Raw genomic sequence first — 18,078 nt, 5'->3', positions numbered from 1 at the left:
TAACATTTCAAGTTGACTGAACTTATTTGAGTTGACTGAACCTAAAATTTTAAGGCAGCAGGGGAACAAATTATTTTAAGCTGACTCAACAAATTGTTTTTTATTTTTTACAGTGTACGCTTTAAAATGTAAAAGAATTTTATTAAAAGTATTTATGTTTAACCCTCTACGGTACGCATTATGATATCAATGAGGAAAAAATTATTTGTGATGTTTTTCTTGCTTAAAATTGGACACTATAACAATATCAATAAACATTTTTATAATTTTTTTATTTATTTATTTTTTAAAAGTTTGTTGCCTCAAGGCAACATTGTACCACAACGGACAAAATTAAACATTTGATATTTTCATGCAGAAAAAAAATAATTTATTTAAAACACCAGTTTCTTTAATCAAACATTTGAACAAATAGATTTCACACACTTTTGATGTTTTGCACATCTTATGTTTAACAAAAAGTAAGATTTCATACCCACATGTTGCTTTTAGGCAACACTGTACCATCGTGGATCACAAGTATAACCAAACTATCACATCTGTTCTCATACCAAAACATTATAATTAGTGCTGTTTCCAAGTAAAAAAAAAAAAAAATTTTATTATCATAACCTTATGCTACTATATAACTTATGCTTACAAGCATGCACATACACACACAAGCACATGCATGTAAAATCTCCTTCCTCACTAATGACTCCTCACTGCTTATGAAAGCTGAGAAAGCACTTCCTCTCAACAGAATATGTGCAGATATTGTATATGAATTACAATTCTTATAAATGCATTACAGTACCATGCAAAAATGCAAATACATTTAGATAATTCTGACTTTTTTCTTACAAATATCATATACATGTATGCTATGTTATATACCTGGTATGGCCATATGTGATTCCATTACGGTACAATATTGCCTTGAGGCAACATGCAGTTTTTTGTAATTTCCTATGATATATTTGATGATATATTATGAAAAGTTTTTGAAAATACTTCTTTACTAATCAGTGAAGGTAATTCAGATTTTTTGTTGGCAATTATATGAATGAAAATTGATGAAAACTGCACCTTTCTCTGGACAAAATATGGAGTCATGTGACGTGCACATGTCCTAAAAGAGGGAGCAAAATAGAGCCCTATAGGTCATGTGACCACTTTTTTGCAATTTCATTTGTTAGTATTTGACTTCTTCTTTACTAAGATAGCATTGATTCATCAAATGGGTAGCTCATTTTATTTAAAAAAACAAAAATAGGCTGTGTTGCCTGGAGGCAACACCGTACCATAGAGGGTTAAATTATTTGTTTAAATACCTAAATAAAATGTCTAAACACAAATATTTATTTCTAAATGCGCCACATTAATGATATAAAACACAGTGTTTACATTTATTTAATATATTAATTATAAAACATTAAGATAATTTTTTTATTTATATGCAGAGTTGAACATTTGGGAGTTTTCACTGGAATGTATTAATTAAGTTGGTTTGAGAAAGTCAACTTACTGATCTACTATTTAAGAATATTATTATTATTCTTCTTCTGAGCCAAATTTCGGTGTCTATCTCCTCCTAGAGCTTTCAAGCTACAACCACCAAACTTGGTCCAGATCTTCAGACTGGTCTGACTCGGTGTGCTGTATCTTTTCTAACTGATCCGGCTTACGGTTTTCGTAAACCAGACTATCAAAACCACCAAAAATCCCATAGACTTACATTGACGGAATGTTCAAATGAGCAACACTCTTCAAACTCCCAGAATCCCTTGAGGCTCAATCAAGCTTCCCTTCTATGAACTATTTCTAATCCATTTACACTCGTTTAAGCTTCACTCTAATATTTCTAACACTTCTAATCTAGCTAAATCATGCTAGCAACATGCTAGTAACTTGCTAATCATGCTAACAACATGCTAGTAACATGCTAATCATGCTAACATCATGCTAATAACTTGCTAATCATGATAGAAAGATGCTAGTAACATGCTAATCATGCTAACATCATGCTAATAACTTGCTAATCATGATAGAAAGATGCTAGTAACATGCTAACATCATGCTAATAACTTGCTAATCATGATAGAAACATGCTAGTAACATGGTAATCATGACAGAAACATGTTTGCAACTTGCTGATCATGCTATAAACATGCTAGCAACTTGCTAATCATGCTAGTAACATGCTAGCAACTTTGCTAATCATGCTAGAAACATGCTAGCAACTTGCTAATCATGCTAGAAACATGCTAACAACTTTGCTAATCATGCTAGAAACATGCTAGCAACTTGCTAATCATGCTAGTAACATGCTAGCAACTTTGCTAATCATGCTAGAAACATGCTAACAACTTGCTAATCATGGTAACAACATGCTAATCATGTTAGAAACATGCTAACAAAATTCTAGTAACATGTTAATCATGCTAACATCATGCTAATAACTTGCCAATCATGCTAGAAACATGCTAGTAACTTGCTAATCATGTTAACATCATGCCAATAACTTGCCAATCATGCTAGAAACATGCTAGCAACTTGCTAATCATGCTAGTAACATGCTACCAACATACTAATCATGTTAGAAACATGATAACAACTTGCTAATCATTCTAGAAACATGTTAACAACTTTGTTATTCATGCTAGAAACATGCTAGCAGCTTTGCTAATCATGCTAGAAACATGCTAGCAGCTTTGCTAATCATGTTAGAAACATGCTAGTAACTTGCTAACCATGCTAGCAACATGCTAATCATGAAAGAAAAATGGTAGCAACATGCTAGTAATATGTTAATCATGCCAGAAACATGTTAACAACAAGCTAGTAACATGTTAGCCATGTTAGAAAACATGTTAGTAACATGCTAATCGTGCGAAACATGCTATCAAAATGCTAATCAGGCTAGAAACATGCTAATAACTTGCTAATCATGCTAACAACATTCTAGTAACTTGAAAATTATGATAACAACATGCTAATCATGCTAACAACATTGTAATCAGCCTATAAAAATACAAGCAATAAGCTAATCATGCTAAAACATGTTAACAACATGTTAAATCATGCTAGCTGCTTCCATACTTTTACAACTGCTTCAAACATTCAGGCTAGGCTTTCTCAAGCCAACTTAAAATTTGTTCTCAAACTTTACTCATCTAGTCATAAAATACACAATTTATGAATTGCACACATTTTGGAAATAAAGCTATAACAATGTTTTCACTTGGGCTCAGTTTTGCGGTATTTGCATTTAAATGCAGAAATAAACACGTTTTCTCTTTAATTAAATTATAAGACTTTTAGGATAAAATAATCTATATCTACAATGCAATCGATATAGAACGAACGTGTACGTGAGAAAAGAGCAGGTGGCCTCTAAAAGTTGGACGCAATAGTGGACCATAAGCGACGCAGGTGACATCATATAAGCAGACATCAGTTCAGGCAGCGTCCGCCAATCAGCGTGCGAGACGGCGGACGCGGAGCATGGACTTACTTGATGGACACACCCAGGTGACCAATGAGCGGCTCGCTCACATCAGGCGGGGGCGGAACCTTCCCGAGGACGCTGCGGAGCGGAGCGGAGAAGGGCAGGTATTAAAGTTTTTAGGGATATCAGTGAGATGCCAGTTCTGTCAGCGGTCTAGGACGTCGGCCAACATCTTAATAAGCTCCACATATTTTCGCATGGTTTATTAAAACCATCTGATTTCTTGTTGTGCTGTGGAGTAAATACAAAGTAAAATGACGATCCTGGAGGTGAGCAGTCAGCTGATCGAGAACACCGTGCAGAAGATGAGTCTGACCTCACTGCTGCTCGCCACTTCTGTGTTCACACTCACACTGGGATACCTGAGCAAACTCATGTTCAGACAACAGCAGCAGGACACTGGAGATAAAGTAAGTGCACAATGTTACCTAAAGTTCATGCACATGCACTGCTTTTATAGTATGCATGTATAAAAACATTTTTAACAGCATGCATGAGTACATATATCGTCTAATGTTGGGAACTTGTCAGTGAAATTAAACTAAATCAAAGTCAGTGTCATCCCTCTGCACCACCAGTCAAAAGTTTTTGAACAGTAGGATTTTTAATGTTTTTTAAAGAAGCCTCTTGATTCAAAAGCACAGCAAGAACAGTAGAAATTGTGAAATATTTTTGCTATTCAAAATAACTGCTTTCTATTTGAATGTATTTTAAAATGTAATTTATTATGTGATTTCAACGCTGAATTTTCAACATCATTACTCTGGTCCTATTCCAGAAATAATTCTGATTTGCTGCTCAAAAAAACATTATTATTATGTTAAAAACAGCTGAGTAGATTTTTTCAGGTTTCTTTGATGAATAGAAAGAGCATTTATCTGAAATAAAAATCTTCTGTAAACATTATAAATGTTTTTATCGTCACTTTTGATCATTTTAAACCATCCTTGTTAAATAAAAGTATTAATTTCTATCATTTCTTAAATAATTAATAAAATAAAATTATACAGACTCCAAGCTTTTGAATGGTATAGTGCAAATCCTGATCTTTGGATCTTTCTATTCGTCAAATAATCCTGAAAAAATGCACTCAACTGTTTAAAATATTGATGATAATAATAATAATAATGAAAAATGTTTCTTGAGCAGCAAATCAGCATATTAGAATGATTTCTGAAGGATCACGTGACACTGACGACTGGAGTAATGATGATGAAAATACATCTTTGATCGCAGAAATAAATTATATTTTAAAATATATTCAAATAAAAAGCAGTTATTTTAAATAGTAAAAATATTTCACAATTTTCCTGTTTTTTCTGTACTTTGGATCAAATAAATGCAGGCTTGGTGAGCAGAATCATTTTCTGTAACACTTTATTTTAAGGTGTCCTTGTTACACGTTACATGTACTTACTATTATAATAACAATTAATTATGCATAATTACATGCAAGTAACCCTAAGCCAAACCCTAATCCTGACCCTAACTATATAGTAAGTATATGTAGTTAATTAATATTACTCAGTATTTAAATGAATAATTATACTGTAACAAGGACACCTTAAAATAAAGAATAACCGAAACTTCTTTAAAAAACATTAAAAATCTTACTGTTCAAAAACTTTTGACTGGTAGTGTATCTATCTATCATCCAGTCCATTTTTTTGTATGCCACTATTCATTTCATATAATCTTTCCTCAGAAGTATCCTCCTCACATCCCATCCAGTATTCCCTTCCTCGGTCACGCCATAGCCTTTGGCAAGAGTCCCATTGAGTTTCTGGAGAATGCCTATGAGAAGGTGAGCATCACCAGAATCACCTGTGTTAATGCATTCAGACACACCTTTGCAATAACAGGCTTCTGATCTGTGCTGATGATGTTGTTGATGTCTTTGTCTCATAGTATGGGCCTGTGGTCAGCTTCACAATGGTTGGGAAAACCTTCACGTATCTGTTGGGCAGCGATGCGGCCGCACTCATGTTCAACAGCAAGAATGAAGATCTGAATGCAGAGGATGTGTACGCACGCCTCACCACACCTGTGTTCGGCAAGGGCGTCGCGTACGACGTGCCCAATCCTGTAAGATCATGCACTTGTTATGGCGTCTTAAAACCAATCATGGAAACCCTGGAAATAACAGAGATTAGTACAACTTGGAGTCAAAAGTTTACATCTTGCAGAATCTGCAAAATGTTAATTATTTTAGCAAAATAAGAGGGAACATACATAATGCATGTTATTTTTTATTTAGTACTGACTAAAAAAAATTAATTCTTATTACTGTGTTGTTCCGAAATGGTCCACAGCTGTGTTATTTGTTTAGTGATAGTTGTTCATGAGTCCCTTGTTTGTCCTGAACGGTTAAACTGCTGCTGTTCTCCTCTTCCTTCAGGCCCCACAATTTCTTTGGTTTTCCAGCATTTTTGTGTATTTGAACCCTTTCCAACAATGACTGTATGATTTTGAAATTCATCTTTTCACACTGAGGGACTCATGCAACTATTACAGAAGCTTTAGAAGGAAAAACAACTCATTAAGCGGGGGGTGAAAACTTTTGAAATGTATAAATTTGGATACATTTAACTTATTTTGTCTTCTGGGAAACATGTAAGTATCTTCTGTAGCTTCTGAAGGGCAGTACTAAATGAAACAAATATGATATTTAGGCAAAATAAGAAAGAAATGTGCACATCCTCATTCCGTTCAAAAGTTTTCACCCCCCGCTCTTAATGCATTGTTTTTCCTTCTGGAGCATCAGTGAGCGTTTGAACCTTCTGTAATAGTTGCATATGAGTCCCTCAGTTGTCTTCAGTGTGAAAAGATGGATCTCAAAATCATACAGTCCTCGTTGGAAAGACACAAAAATAAATTTGTGGGAGCTATAGGTTTTTTCGGAAGAACAGCAGACAGTTTAACTGTTCAGGACAAACAAAGGACTCATGAACAACTATCACTAAACAAAAAAACACAGCTGTGGATCATTCAGGAACAACACAGTATTAATAATCAAGTGTATGTAAACTTTAAAATGAGGAAATATCCTATTCAGGTCAGTACTAAATAAAAAATAACATGCATTTTGTATGATCCGTTTTATTTAGCAGATTCTTGATTCTTGACAACTGTATATAGTCAATATTAAAAAGAAAATCTTACTTACACTCTGTTCATCAGCTGGAAATGGCTCTTTTTGGATGCAATCTCATATAACATTTTAAAATCCTACAAACCACCTGTCTAAACATCATTTGGCATCCTTGGAATGGGATGCATTTGGGCTTCACGGCCTGTTTACTAGTCAGCAATACTGTTTTGATAGACAGGATTTGAGTGAGTTTTATTTAGATAAAGTTTTTAAGTCTTGACTGATGTTTTGTGTTTGTGTGGATAATATGTCTCTGTTAGTAACCCTGAAACAGCTACATTTCCTTTTCGTCTTGCATTCAGTGTTGATTTGATTTGTTTGTACATTTAGTTATTTCTGGAGCAGAAGAAAATGCTGAAGACGGGACTGAACATCGCACAATTCAAACAACACATTCAAATAATCGAAGAAGAAACAATAGACTATTTCAAACGATGGGGAGACAGTGGAGAGAGAAGTAAGGAGACGGATTTATTCTACATTCATCAGTTTTCATTAATAATATTGCCACAAACACTATTTTTTAAGGAGTAGTTCAGTCAAAAATGTAAATTAGCTGAATATTTACTCACCCTCAGGCCATCCGAGATGTAGAAGAGTTTGTTTCTTCATCAGATTTGGAGAAATTGCATCACTCACCAATGGATGTGAATGGGTGCCGTCAGGATGGGAGATCAAACAGCTGATAAAAACATCACAATAATCCACACATAATCCGTTTTAAACAAGAAAGACATTTTAAACTAAAATCCGAGTCCATAATCTATAATAACGCTTCCTCCAGTGAAAAAGTGGTCTGGTCTGAATCAGGAGAGAAATCTGCACAGATCAAGCACTGTTTACAAGCCAAAACAGCTCCAAATATTTCCCTTTTGTCTTCTCAAGATGATAACTGATGGACTGGAGTGGTGTGGATTACTTGTGGATTATTGTGATGTTTTTAATCAGATGTTTGGACTCTCATTCTGACGGCACCCATTCACTGCAAAGGGTCCATTGGTGAGACAGTGATGGAATGACATGTTTCTTTTGCTACGAAATGTCATCTTTTCAGATCATTAGTGATACAAGATTAGAATGAGTTTGTTCATCAGATTTGTAGAAATGTGTCATTGCATCACTCGCTCGCCAATGGATGTGAATGGGTGCCGTCAGAATGAGAGTCCAAACATCTGATAAAAACATCAGAGTAATCCACAAGTAATCCACACCACTCCAGTCCATCAGTTCACATCTTGAGAAGACAAAAGATGAAACTAATCCATCTTCAGGACATTTTAAACTAAAATACATTGAGTCCATAATCCATAATAACACTTCTCCAGTGAAAAAGTGGTCTAGTCTGAATCAGGAGAGAAATCTGCACAGATCAAGCACTGTTTACAAGCCAAAACAGCTCCAAATGTTTCCCTTTTGTCTTCTCAAGATGTTAACTGATGGACTGGAGTGGTGTGGATTGCTTGTGGATTATTGTAATGTTTTTATCAGCTGTTTAGACTCTCATTCTGACGGCACCCATTCACTGCAGAGCATCCACTGGTGAGACAGTGATGGAATGACATGTTTCTTTTGCTACGAAATGTCATCTTTTCAGATCATTAGTGATACAAGATTAGAATGAGTTTGTTCATCAGATTTGTAGAAATGTGTCATTGCATCACTTGCTCACCAATGGATGTGAATGGGTGCCGTCAGAATGAGAGTCCAAACAGCTAATAAAAACATCACAATAATCCACAAGTAATTCACACCACTCCAGTCCATCAGTTCACATCTTGAGAAGACAAAAGCTGAAACAAATCCATCTTCAAAATGTTTTTAACTAAAATATATGCAGTCCATAATCAATAATAACGCTTCTTCAGTGAAAAAGTGGTCTGGTCTGAATCAGGAGAGAAATCTGCACAGATCAAGCACTGTTTACAAGCCAAAACAGCTCCAAATGTTTCCCTTTTGTCTTCTCAAGATGTTAACTGATGGATTGGAGTGGTGTGGATTACTTGTGATGTTTTTATCAGCTGTTTAGACTCTCATTCTGACGGCACCCATTCACATCCATTGGTGAGCGAGTGATGCAATGCTACATTTCTCCAAACAAACTCATGAGTGTTTTTTCTCATCAGATCTGTTCGAGGCGTTGTCCGAGCTGATCATCCTGACGGCCAGTCGCTGTCTGCACGGCCGTGAGATCCGCGGCATGTTGGACGAGAGGGTCGCTCAGCTCTACGCCGATCTGGACGGTGGTTTCACTCACGCGGCCTGGCTGCTGCCCGGATGGCTGCCGCTGCCCAGCTTCAGGTACCACGGCATCAACACACTAAATTAACGAGAGGAAGAGCTTCGGATTTCACATGACGTTATGTGTCTGTGTTTTGTTTTTTAGGCGGAGAGATCGTGCACACTTAGAGATCAAGAAAATCTTCTATAACGTCATAAAGAAGCGAAGAGAAGCTGAGGAGAAAAATGACGACATCCTGCAGACGCTCATAGATGCAACTTATAAGTACGTCACCATCATACAGTATGATTATGTGAGCAAAACCAAATCATTTAAACCCACTTTAAACTTTACAGAGCTGAGTCTGGGTCAGTTTTTTCATTTATAACCTTGGATTATAAATTAAACATTTATACAAGACATTAAACATTTACAAATTAAACATTTGTATAAGTACAAAATGTTTGTATTATAAAATAATTATACGTTTTTATATATAATATATATAATATCATTTATATATAATATCATAGGCTATATATTACGTATTTTATTTAAATACATAATATATAATTTATTATAATATAATTATGATTCACATTTTAAAATAATACATTTTAAAATATATACATTTTGTATAAGTAATAATATATTATAATTATATTTTACAATAAATAATAATAATAAATATAACAATAATTATAATAATAATTATAACAATAATAAAACATAGAAAATATTTTTTTTGACACAAAAATGCTTTTATTCATGAAAATAAAATTATTTTTATAATTATTTTGTCTTGATAGTCAATACTTATTATGCAACTTCAAAGCCGCTAATTTCATTAATTTCAAATAATTATTAAATATAAATAAAATAATCATTAACTGAAATAGAATATTTAAAAAATGAAACTTATTTCATTACTTTCCAAAGAGAGCAATGCTCTTACTCGTTTTAGAAGTTGAAGTCTAAAACTAAAATATCTAAAAAAAAAAAAAAAAAAAAAAAAAAACATATATATATATATATATATATATATATATGTATTTTAAATAGAAAAATAGATATTAAAAAAAACATATATATATGTTATATAAAATATATATTATATTATTTAATAATATAACATTAATTAATATAAACATTAATGTTTATATCATTATACATTTTTATTATAGGCTATATTACATATGATTTTATTAAATAACATAATATTTTTATGGTTCACATTTTAAAATAATACTTTTATTAAAATAAAATAATAAATGTATAACAATTTTACAAGTTATACTATAATTAGATTTTACAGAATAAAATGTAGACGACAAAATATATTTTTTACACACACACAAAAAAATATATAATTATTTAATATGACCCTCATGTCCGTGTTGCACACATTTAGATGATTAAGAAAAGGCTTATATATTTTGGAAAATAATGTAATTTCTTTTAATATTCATAATAACTTCTTATAATAAAAAAAGTAAAACAGTAACTGTAAATATGTAACACTAATATAATTTAGAATATTATGAATTTTTAACAGTATGAATCATCATGTAACTATTATTCATAAAAATATAGGTGTATAATAGTCTTTTCAAACAAGTGTTTAAATGATAATTCATTGTGTATATGATATATTAAATATATTTTTATATTTATAAGAATAATAATTAAAATAAAAATACGTAACTTATATTATTATAATTACGATTTGTAACATGAATATAATTGTAATAAGTAATGCACAATATATAATTATAAATTATGCAATTATTATTTAAATGTTTAATATAAAAACACAAATTTCCTTGTTGGACATATGCACAAACACCAAACAGCGATGCCTATATAAACCATTAGGTGGCGCATGTGTGCTAAACATCAGTGAAGACGCTGCCATCTTGTGGTGGATGTGTGAACAAAAGCAAATGACTGCATACTAACTTTTTAAGCATATAGGACTGAGTTTTTTAAGCAGTGATGAAGTCAAATAAATGCATGGATGAGTATATAAACACAGCACCTCATATTGTTGTGCTCTGCAGAGACGGCCGTCCTCTAAATGACGACGAGATCGCCGGGATGCTGATCGGGCTGTTGTTGGCGGGACAGCACACGTCCTCCACCACCAGCGCGTGGATGGGATTCTTCCTGGCGCGGGACAGAGCGCTGCAGGAGCGCTGCTACAATGAACAGAAACGCGTGTGTGGAGACGATCTGCCTCCGCTCCACTACGACCAGGTGGAGTTTCATTTAACATCAGCTTATTCAAACCTAAAACAAAACAACTCAAAATTTAGATGACTGTTAAAAACTGCCCCATGGAATCATTAGTTAACTAAAACTTAAAGTAAAACTATTAAAAACAACTCTGTTAATTCAATTAAAATTCTAAAGTTAATTAAAATTAACTGCAAATAATTACTTATAAATAAAATAATGATTAACTAAAAATTAAATATAAAAAATTGTACCTGCTTAATTTGATTAGTTTCCTGAGAACATTGCTTTTTCATTAAGTTTGAAGTCTAAAACTAAAATAACGAAAATAAAAATATAGATATATTTTTAAAATGAAAAAAAAACATATTTTTACAAAAACAGAAACTAGCAAAGTTGATGAAACAAACTTAAAAAAAAATTAAAAGTTAAAATTCATTCATTAAAATGAATAACTTTCATTAATTACAAATAATTATTTAAAAATAAAATAATCGTTAAGTGGAATAAAATATTTAAAAAATTAAACGTTTTATTTCATTAGTTTACTGAGAACAGCTTTTTTCTCATTTACTTTGAAATTGAAGTCTAAAACTAAAATCACAAAAATAAAAATATTTTTTACATTTTAACAAAAAAAAAAATACAAATAATTATATATAATAATTATAGATATTTTTTTAAAAAAACTAAATAAATAAATATTAAAATCATTTATGAAATAAATTAATAAACAAAATAATAAATAATTTTAAAAGTTTAACAAAAAATAAAATAATATATATAAATGGATATTTAAAAAAAAACAAAAATGACAAAAAAAACTAAACTTAAAAAGCAATATATAGATAGACAACAGATATTTTAAAAAACAAAAACTAACAAAAATAAAAACAAAATTACTAAAACTTACTGAAAATAATATTAAAATGAAAAAAAAAATTACAGCTAATTTAAAATATTGACAAAAGCTTTAATAGTATATTGATACTAAAAATTTAATTTAAAATTTAAATGTAACATTTGACTTTGAAAAATATTTTTAAATAATGTGTATTCATTTATTCATTGTATTCATTTATTTTTTAAATGTAAAAAATAAAAAAATAAAAAAATCTAAATTAAACAATCTATAAATAAATTAAACTAAAATTAATTTTCTATTCATGTATTTCATGGCATATGCTTTTTTCCCCAAAGTGACATTGCATTTAAGGTTTATATTTGATCATGTTGCTAAACCAAATAAAAGAACTAAGGAAAACTCTTTTTTTTAATTCCTAATTTAAAACATGCTATTGAAGAAGCTGTATGTATGAATTTAACTGTGAATGTCTTTTTAAATGCACTGAATGTCACATCACTAAAGAGCTGTTTTGTCATCTGACGCAGCTTAAAGACTTGAGTTTGCTGGATCGCTGTCTGAAGGAGACGCTCCGACTGCGACCGCCGATAATGACCATGATGAGGATGGCCAAGACGCCTCAGGTACTACAGAGTCTGATATGACAGTCATCTGAACGTAAAGCGAACCTCAGTCTGACCAGCGTCTCTGTGTTTGCTTAACAGAAAGTGGGCGAGTTTACCATCCCACCGGGACACCAGGTGTGTGTGTCTCCGACAGTCAACCACCGTCTGCGGGACACCTGGGCGGAGAGACTGGACTTCAACCCTGACCGATACCTGCACGACAACCCGGCCGCCGGAGAGAAGTTCGCTTACATCCCGTTCGGAGCAGGTGAGTTGACTGTTCAGGTTAAAAGAGACAACAAACATTTACAGATAATTTACTCACCCCCTTGTCATCCAAGATCTTCATGTCTTTCTTTCTTCAGTCGTAAAGAAATTATGGTTTTTGAGGAAAACATTTCAGGATTTTTCTCCATATAATGGACTTAATTGGTGCCCCAATTTTGAACTTCCAAGATGTAGTTTAAATGCAGCTTCAAAGGCCGAGGAAGAAGGGTCTTATCTAGCGAAACAATTGGATATTTTTATAAAAATAATATAATTTATATCGTTTTTAATGCCAAACGCTCGTCTTGTCTTGATCTGCCTGCACTATTTTTCCCGGTTCATGAAAGTTAGGGTAAATCATTTGAACATTATTTAAATGTTGTTACAAAAACATTTCTTAACCTTTATACTAAATTTTATTTTTGCCCAAAATAAAACATTTGAACATTTATTTCAAATATTCTAAGAACATTAAAAGGTCCAGTTTTCTTGTTGTGATTCTAACATTATTTAAAGGTTACAGAATCGCTTCCTAAACATTCTACCATTTTTCATGCAAAATAAAACATCATTTGAATGTTTATTTTAATATTCCAAGAGTGTTAAAATGTCCAGTATTCTTGTTGTGATTTGAATGTTACTTAAATGTTTTCAAACGTTCCACTAATATTATTTTTTCCCCAAAACATGTTAGTTGAAAGTGTTTTTTTTTTTTTTTATATATATATTTTAAAAACATTAAAACTATATAATATAATATAATGTTACTTGGATGATTATTTTGAATATTCCAAGACTGTTAAAATATCCATGTTAAAATATTTTGTTGCAATTATACCATTATTTAAAGGATACAAAATCCTAAACATTCTACCAAAAAGTTAATGCAAAATAAAACATTTGAACGTTTATTTTAATTTTCCAAGAACATTAAGATGTCTGGTATTCTTCTTGTGATTAGAATGTTATTTGGAATGTTACAAAAGCGTTTTAAACATTCCACTTGTTTTAATTTAACCCAAAACATGTTATTTAAAAGTCTTATTTTTATATATATATATATATGTATATATTAAGAACATTAAAATGTCACATTTTCTTGTTGTGAACTTTATTTAAACATAACATTCTACTCATTTTATTTTTTACCTAGTATAACTAGTATATTATAACTATAATGTTATTTAAATTTTTTCAATATTCTAAGAGCAATAAAATTTCAGTTTGTTGTTATTAGAATGTTATTTAAAGGTTACAAAAACATTTTTACAACATTCTACTAATTTTATTTTTACCCAAAATATAATGTTGCTTGCCAGTTTTTTTTTTTTATATTCTAAGAACATTAAATTGTCCACTTTTATGTTGTGATTGTTATTTAAAGGTGATTAAAATGTTTTTAAACATTTCTACTAATTTTATTTTTATTTTTACCAAAAATGTTATTTGAACGTTTATTTGTAATATTCTAAGAATGTTGAAATGTCCAGTTTTGTTGTCATGATTGTAACATTATTTAAATGTTACAAAAAACGATCATACTAATTTTATTTTCACCCAAAATATAACATTACTTGAACATTTGTTTTGAATATTTTAAGAACGTTAGAATATCCAGATTTCTTGTTGAGATTATAAAAATAACATCCACAAAATTAAATAACATGTTATTAGAATGTTTTTTAAAGGTTACATTTTTTACATCATTCTACTAACTTTATTTTCACTCAAAATATAACGTTATTTGAATGTTTATTTTTTAACATTCTAAAATTAAAATTTCTAAAATGTTTTACTAATTTTATTTTCTACCCAAAATATAATGTTGTTTGCACGTTTATTTGGAATAATTATTTGGAATGTCTAGTTTTAATTTTGTGATTATGTTATTTAAAGGTGATTGAAATGTTTTTAAAACATTTTATGTAACGGTTAACGGTTACAAAAACATATCCTAAATGTTACACTAATTTTTACCCAAAATAAAACAACATTTAAACATTTCTTTTTAATATTCTAAGAACATTAAAATGGAACGTTCCATTTTTTTGGGTTGCGATTGTAATGTTATTTAAACGTTACAAAAATGTTTTTAAACATTCCACTTATTTTATTTTTTACCCAAAACATGTTAATTGAAAGTTTATTTTAAAATTTTTAAATACATTAAAATGTAAAAATTTTCTTGTTGTGAACTTTATATAAAGGTTTTATTTTTTACCCAAAATTTTAACCTTTTTTAATATAGTAAGAACATTAAAATTTCAGTTTTTTTGTTATTAGAATGTTATTAAGGGTTACAAAAACATTTTTACAACATTCTACTAACTTTATTTTCACTGAAAAGATAACAAAATATAACTGTTTACTTTCAACATTCTAAAATGTTAAAAAAACAACATTTAGAGTTGACTAAACATTTGTTAAACATTCTGCGAACTTTTTCTCCCAAAACAAAATGTTAAATAACCGTTTATTTTTTATATTTTAAAAACTTTAAAATGCCTAGTTTACTTGTTGTGATTAGAACATTATTTAAATGTTACAAAAACATTTCCTAGACATTCTACAAATTTTATTTTTACCCAAAATATAATGTTTGAATGTTTATTTTGATTATTCTAAGAACATTAAAATGTCCAGTTTTCTTGTTGTGATTTATAATTTTATTTAAAGTTGGCAAAAATGTTTTTAAAACATTCTACTAATTACATTTTTAACCCAAATGTATTATTTGAATATTTGTTTTTAATACTCTAGAAGTGTTAAAACATTTTCATGTTGTGATTAGAACAACGTCAATAGTGAAACGCTGTTGAACAGATAAATATTGTTTAAAAAAACGTTTTTTCTAAAATATTTCTGGTCTTTATCGGTTGATATTTTAACAGGCCGTCACCGCTGTATTGGAGAAAACTTTGCCTACGTTCAGATTAAAACCATCTGGTCGACTATGCTGAGGCTGTACGACTTCGAGCTGGTGGACGGACACTTTCCCGCTGTGAACTACACGACCATGATCCACACGCCGTACAACCCCATCATCAGATACAAACGGAGGAAGACGCAGCCGCAGCAGTGACGGGACGCGCTCAGTTTCTCCAGTCCATCTTAACCTCAGCTGCACATCAGTAACTAATGCGGCTTCCGCAAAGCACAAATGTTGAGTTGGTTAACATGCGTAGGTTTCATCGGTGACCGAATTAGAGTGACGTGGCATCTAACGCGAACCCATTCTTACTCAGATCTCCAACCTTTTGTGCAACTGTTATTTAAAAGACTTTTTATTTTCCCCAAAGTGACCTGCAGCGCTCAGATTACCAGCAAACTCCAATCCAAAAGAATCAAGATCACCCACCTGTAGTCCTTCTTCTACCGTCATCCTTCCAGCAAAGCATGAACATATTTTTATATGATTGAACTGTTTGAATTTTTGTCCAGAAAACAAAAACCTGTAATGTATGAAAGTTTTGACATTAAAATCAAATCATACAGAAATGGTTAACTGATGTTTTTGTGTGTTAAATGTTCTTCAGCTTCACAACAGTTATACCAAACACATGTTTTCTTAAGCATGTAATATACATAAATATAAGAATATATGATACATGCACAATCATTTGAGTTCTAAATTTAGGATTCAGGATTATTATAATTTAAGGTACCTGAAGTCTTAAAGCAGTCAAATTTGCTCACCCACAGGTCATTCAAGACGTAGATGAGTTTGTTTCTTCATCAGATTTGGAGAAATGTGTCATTCCATCACTGTCTCACCAGTGGATCCTCTGGAGTGAATGGGTGCCGTCAGAATGATAAAAACATCACAAGTAATTCACACCATTCCAGTCCATCAGTTCACATCTTGAAAAGCCGAATCAAATTTATCAGGATGTTTTTAACTAACATTTGAGTCCATAATCTGCAATAAATGATTCATACAGATACTGTCAAATGAGATTCCAGGACTTTTAAGGATTTTCAAGCACAAACAGAGATCTCACTTATCAAGCTTATCAATATTTCAAATTCTGAAAAAGATAAATAGATACATAAAACTATACTAATAAAACAATACGGAAAAAAAATAAAGCGAAGCCCATGCAAAGTATGCAATAATGACAGCAAAGAACAAAAAGAGAAATAAAGCACACATTTAGAATATTCAGAACTGACCATTATTCTGGCAGCAACAGATGTTGTATACATTAAAACAATGGTATACATTAAAAACAAAGGTGTAAGTTTGATTTTGGCATTGGTGAGGAAATAATAGAAGATCAAAATTACTGCTAAAGACAATTTAGTAGTGACTAAATATTGGTAGAGACATGAACAGTACCGAACTAAATCAAATGTTTCGTCACACGCTCCAAAGTTCCAATCTGAAACAAACGATTCCCGAACCCGCTCTGAAATTCCGAATATAAATCAAATGATTCGCGGTACGCGCTCCAAAGTACTGATCTGAATAATGATTCGCGATCCATTTTTTCAAATGAGGATTTGGAGCGATCCAAATATATATATATTCATTAATGGACCATAATTATTGGACAAATAGCATTTAGTACTAAATGAGCTCCTTAAAATATTAAATGAATATTATTGAACTAAAATATAGAGCATTTATTTAACTGAAAAATAACTGTATGGTCACATACCATATTAACCCTTATAAAAATGAACCATGGTTTTATTATAGTAAATGTTTTTGGCGCATTGATTACCATTTGTATAACCATAGTTTTTCTACAAATACCATGGTTAAACTATGATTAGTATAGCAAGACCATGGTTAATTTGTTGTTAACATGGTTTAACCATAGTTTTTTTTTTTTTTTTTTTTGGTTTTATTTGTAGTAAAACCATATTTAGTTTTTGTAAGGGTTGCCTCTTCATCACTCTCCAGAATAAAATTATACTGTAAATGTCATCAATGTAAAAATCAATGCATAATATGCTGTAATGTTTACCAAAAAAATTGCTGCAAATACCTGTATAGTGAAGCACATGAACATATGCGCTACATATTACGATTTACGCCACATTACATGCGCCAAAACGGTATTTATCGTCTGAATTTAGTATTAAAACTTACAACATTTGAAAGCTGAAACTTTGTTTAAAATCGCAAGCAGGTTTGCCAATTTGGAGTGAGATTTACACGGGCAGAGTGAGAGTGTGAGACAGAGCCTGAAAGCGTGTGTCTCACATCAAATGTGTGAGAGTTGGCAACTCTGATACATG

At 31.3% G+C, this 18,078-nt stretch overlaps 1 protein-coding gene across 2 annotated transcripts; it reads left to right on the top strand.

The window, feature by feature from the left end:
- The first annotated feature begins 3,571 nt into the window (after positions 1 to 3,571).
- Positions 3,572 to 16,336, top strand: LOC127182327 (lanosterol 14-alpha demethylase). 2 transcript variants are annotated; one of them, XM_051137592.1, is made up of 10 exons: positions 3,572 to 3,900; positions 5,199 to 5,294; positions 5,399 to 5,575; positions 6,972 to 7,098; positions 8,765 to 8,939; positions 9,025 to 9,144; positions 10,920 to 11,115; positions 12,487 to 12,582; positions 12,664 to 12,832; positions 15,723 to 16,336. In XM_051137592.1, exons 1-10 carry the CDS (start codon positions 3,745 to 3,747, stop codon positions 15,911 to 15,913), a joined length of 1,503 nt encoding a protein of 500 aa, XP_050993549.1. In that variant the 5' UTR covers positions 3,572 to 3,744; the 3' UTR covers positions 15,914 to 16,336. The 2 variants fall into 2 exon arrangements, with proteins under 2 accessions (XP_050993549.1, XP_050993548.1); XM_051137591.1 differs by having other exon boundaries at positions 5,196 to 5,294.
- The last annotated feature ends 1,742 nt before the right edge of the window (positions 16,337 to 18,078 follow it).

This window comes from Labeo rohita, chromosome 19 (assembly GCF_022985175.1).
Source record: "Labeo rohita strain BAU-BD-2019 chromosome 19, IGBB_LRoh.1.0, whole genome shotgun sequence".
Classification (NCBI taxonomy): domain Eukaryota; kingdom Metazoa; phylum Chordata; class Actinopteri; order Cypriniformes; family Cyprinidae; genus Labeo; species Labeo rohita.
This window is presented reverse-complemented; position numbering and strand designations above follow the sequence as displayed.

Bases quoted from the DNA above. Each gene is read 5' to 3' on its own strand.
- LOC127182327 (XM_051137591.1), top strand. From the start codon at position 3,745: ATGACGATCCTGGAGGTGAGCAGTCAGCTGATCGAGAACACCGTGCAG. The intron at 5,576-6,971 runs GTAAGATCATGC...TTGTACATTTAG, and splicing joins CGTACGACGTGCCCAATCCT to TTATTTCTGGAGCAGAAGAA. The intron at 11,116-12,486 runs GTGGAGTTTCAT...CATCTGACGCAG, and splicing joins CTCCGCTCCACTACGACCAG to CTTAAAGACTTGAGTTTGCT.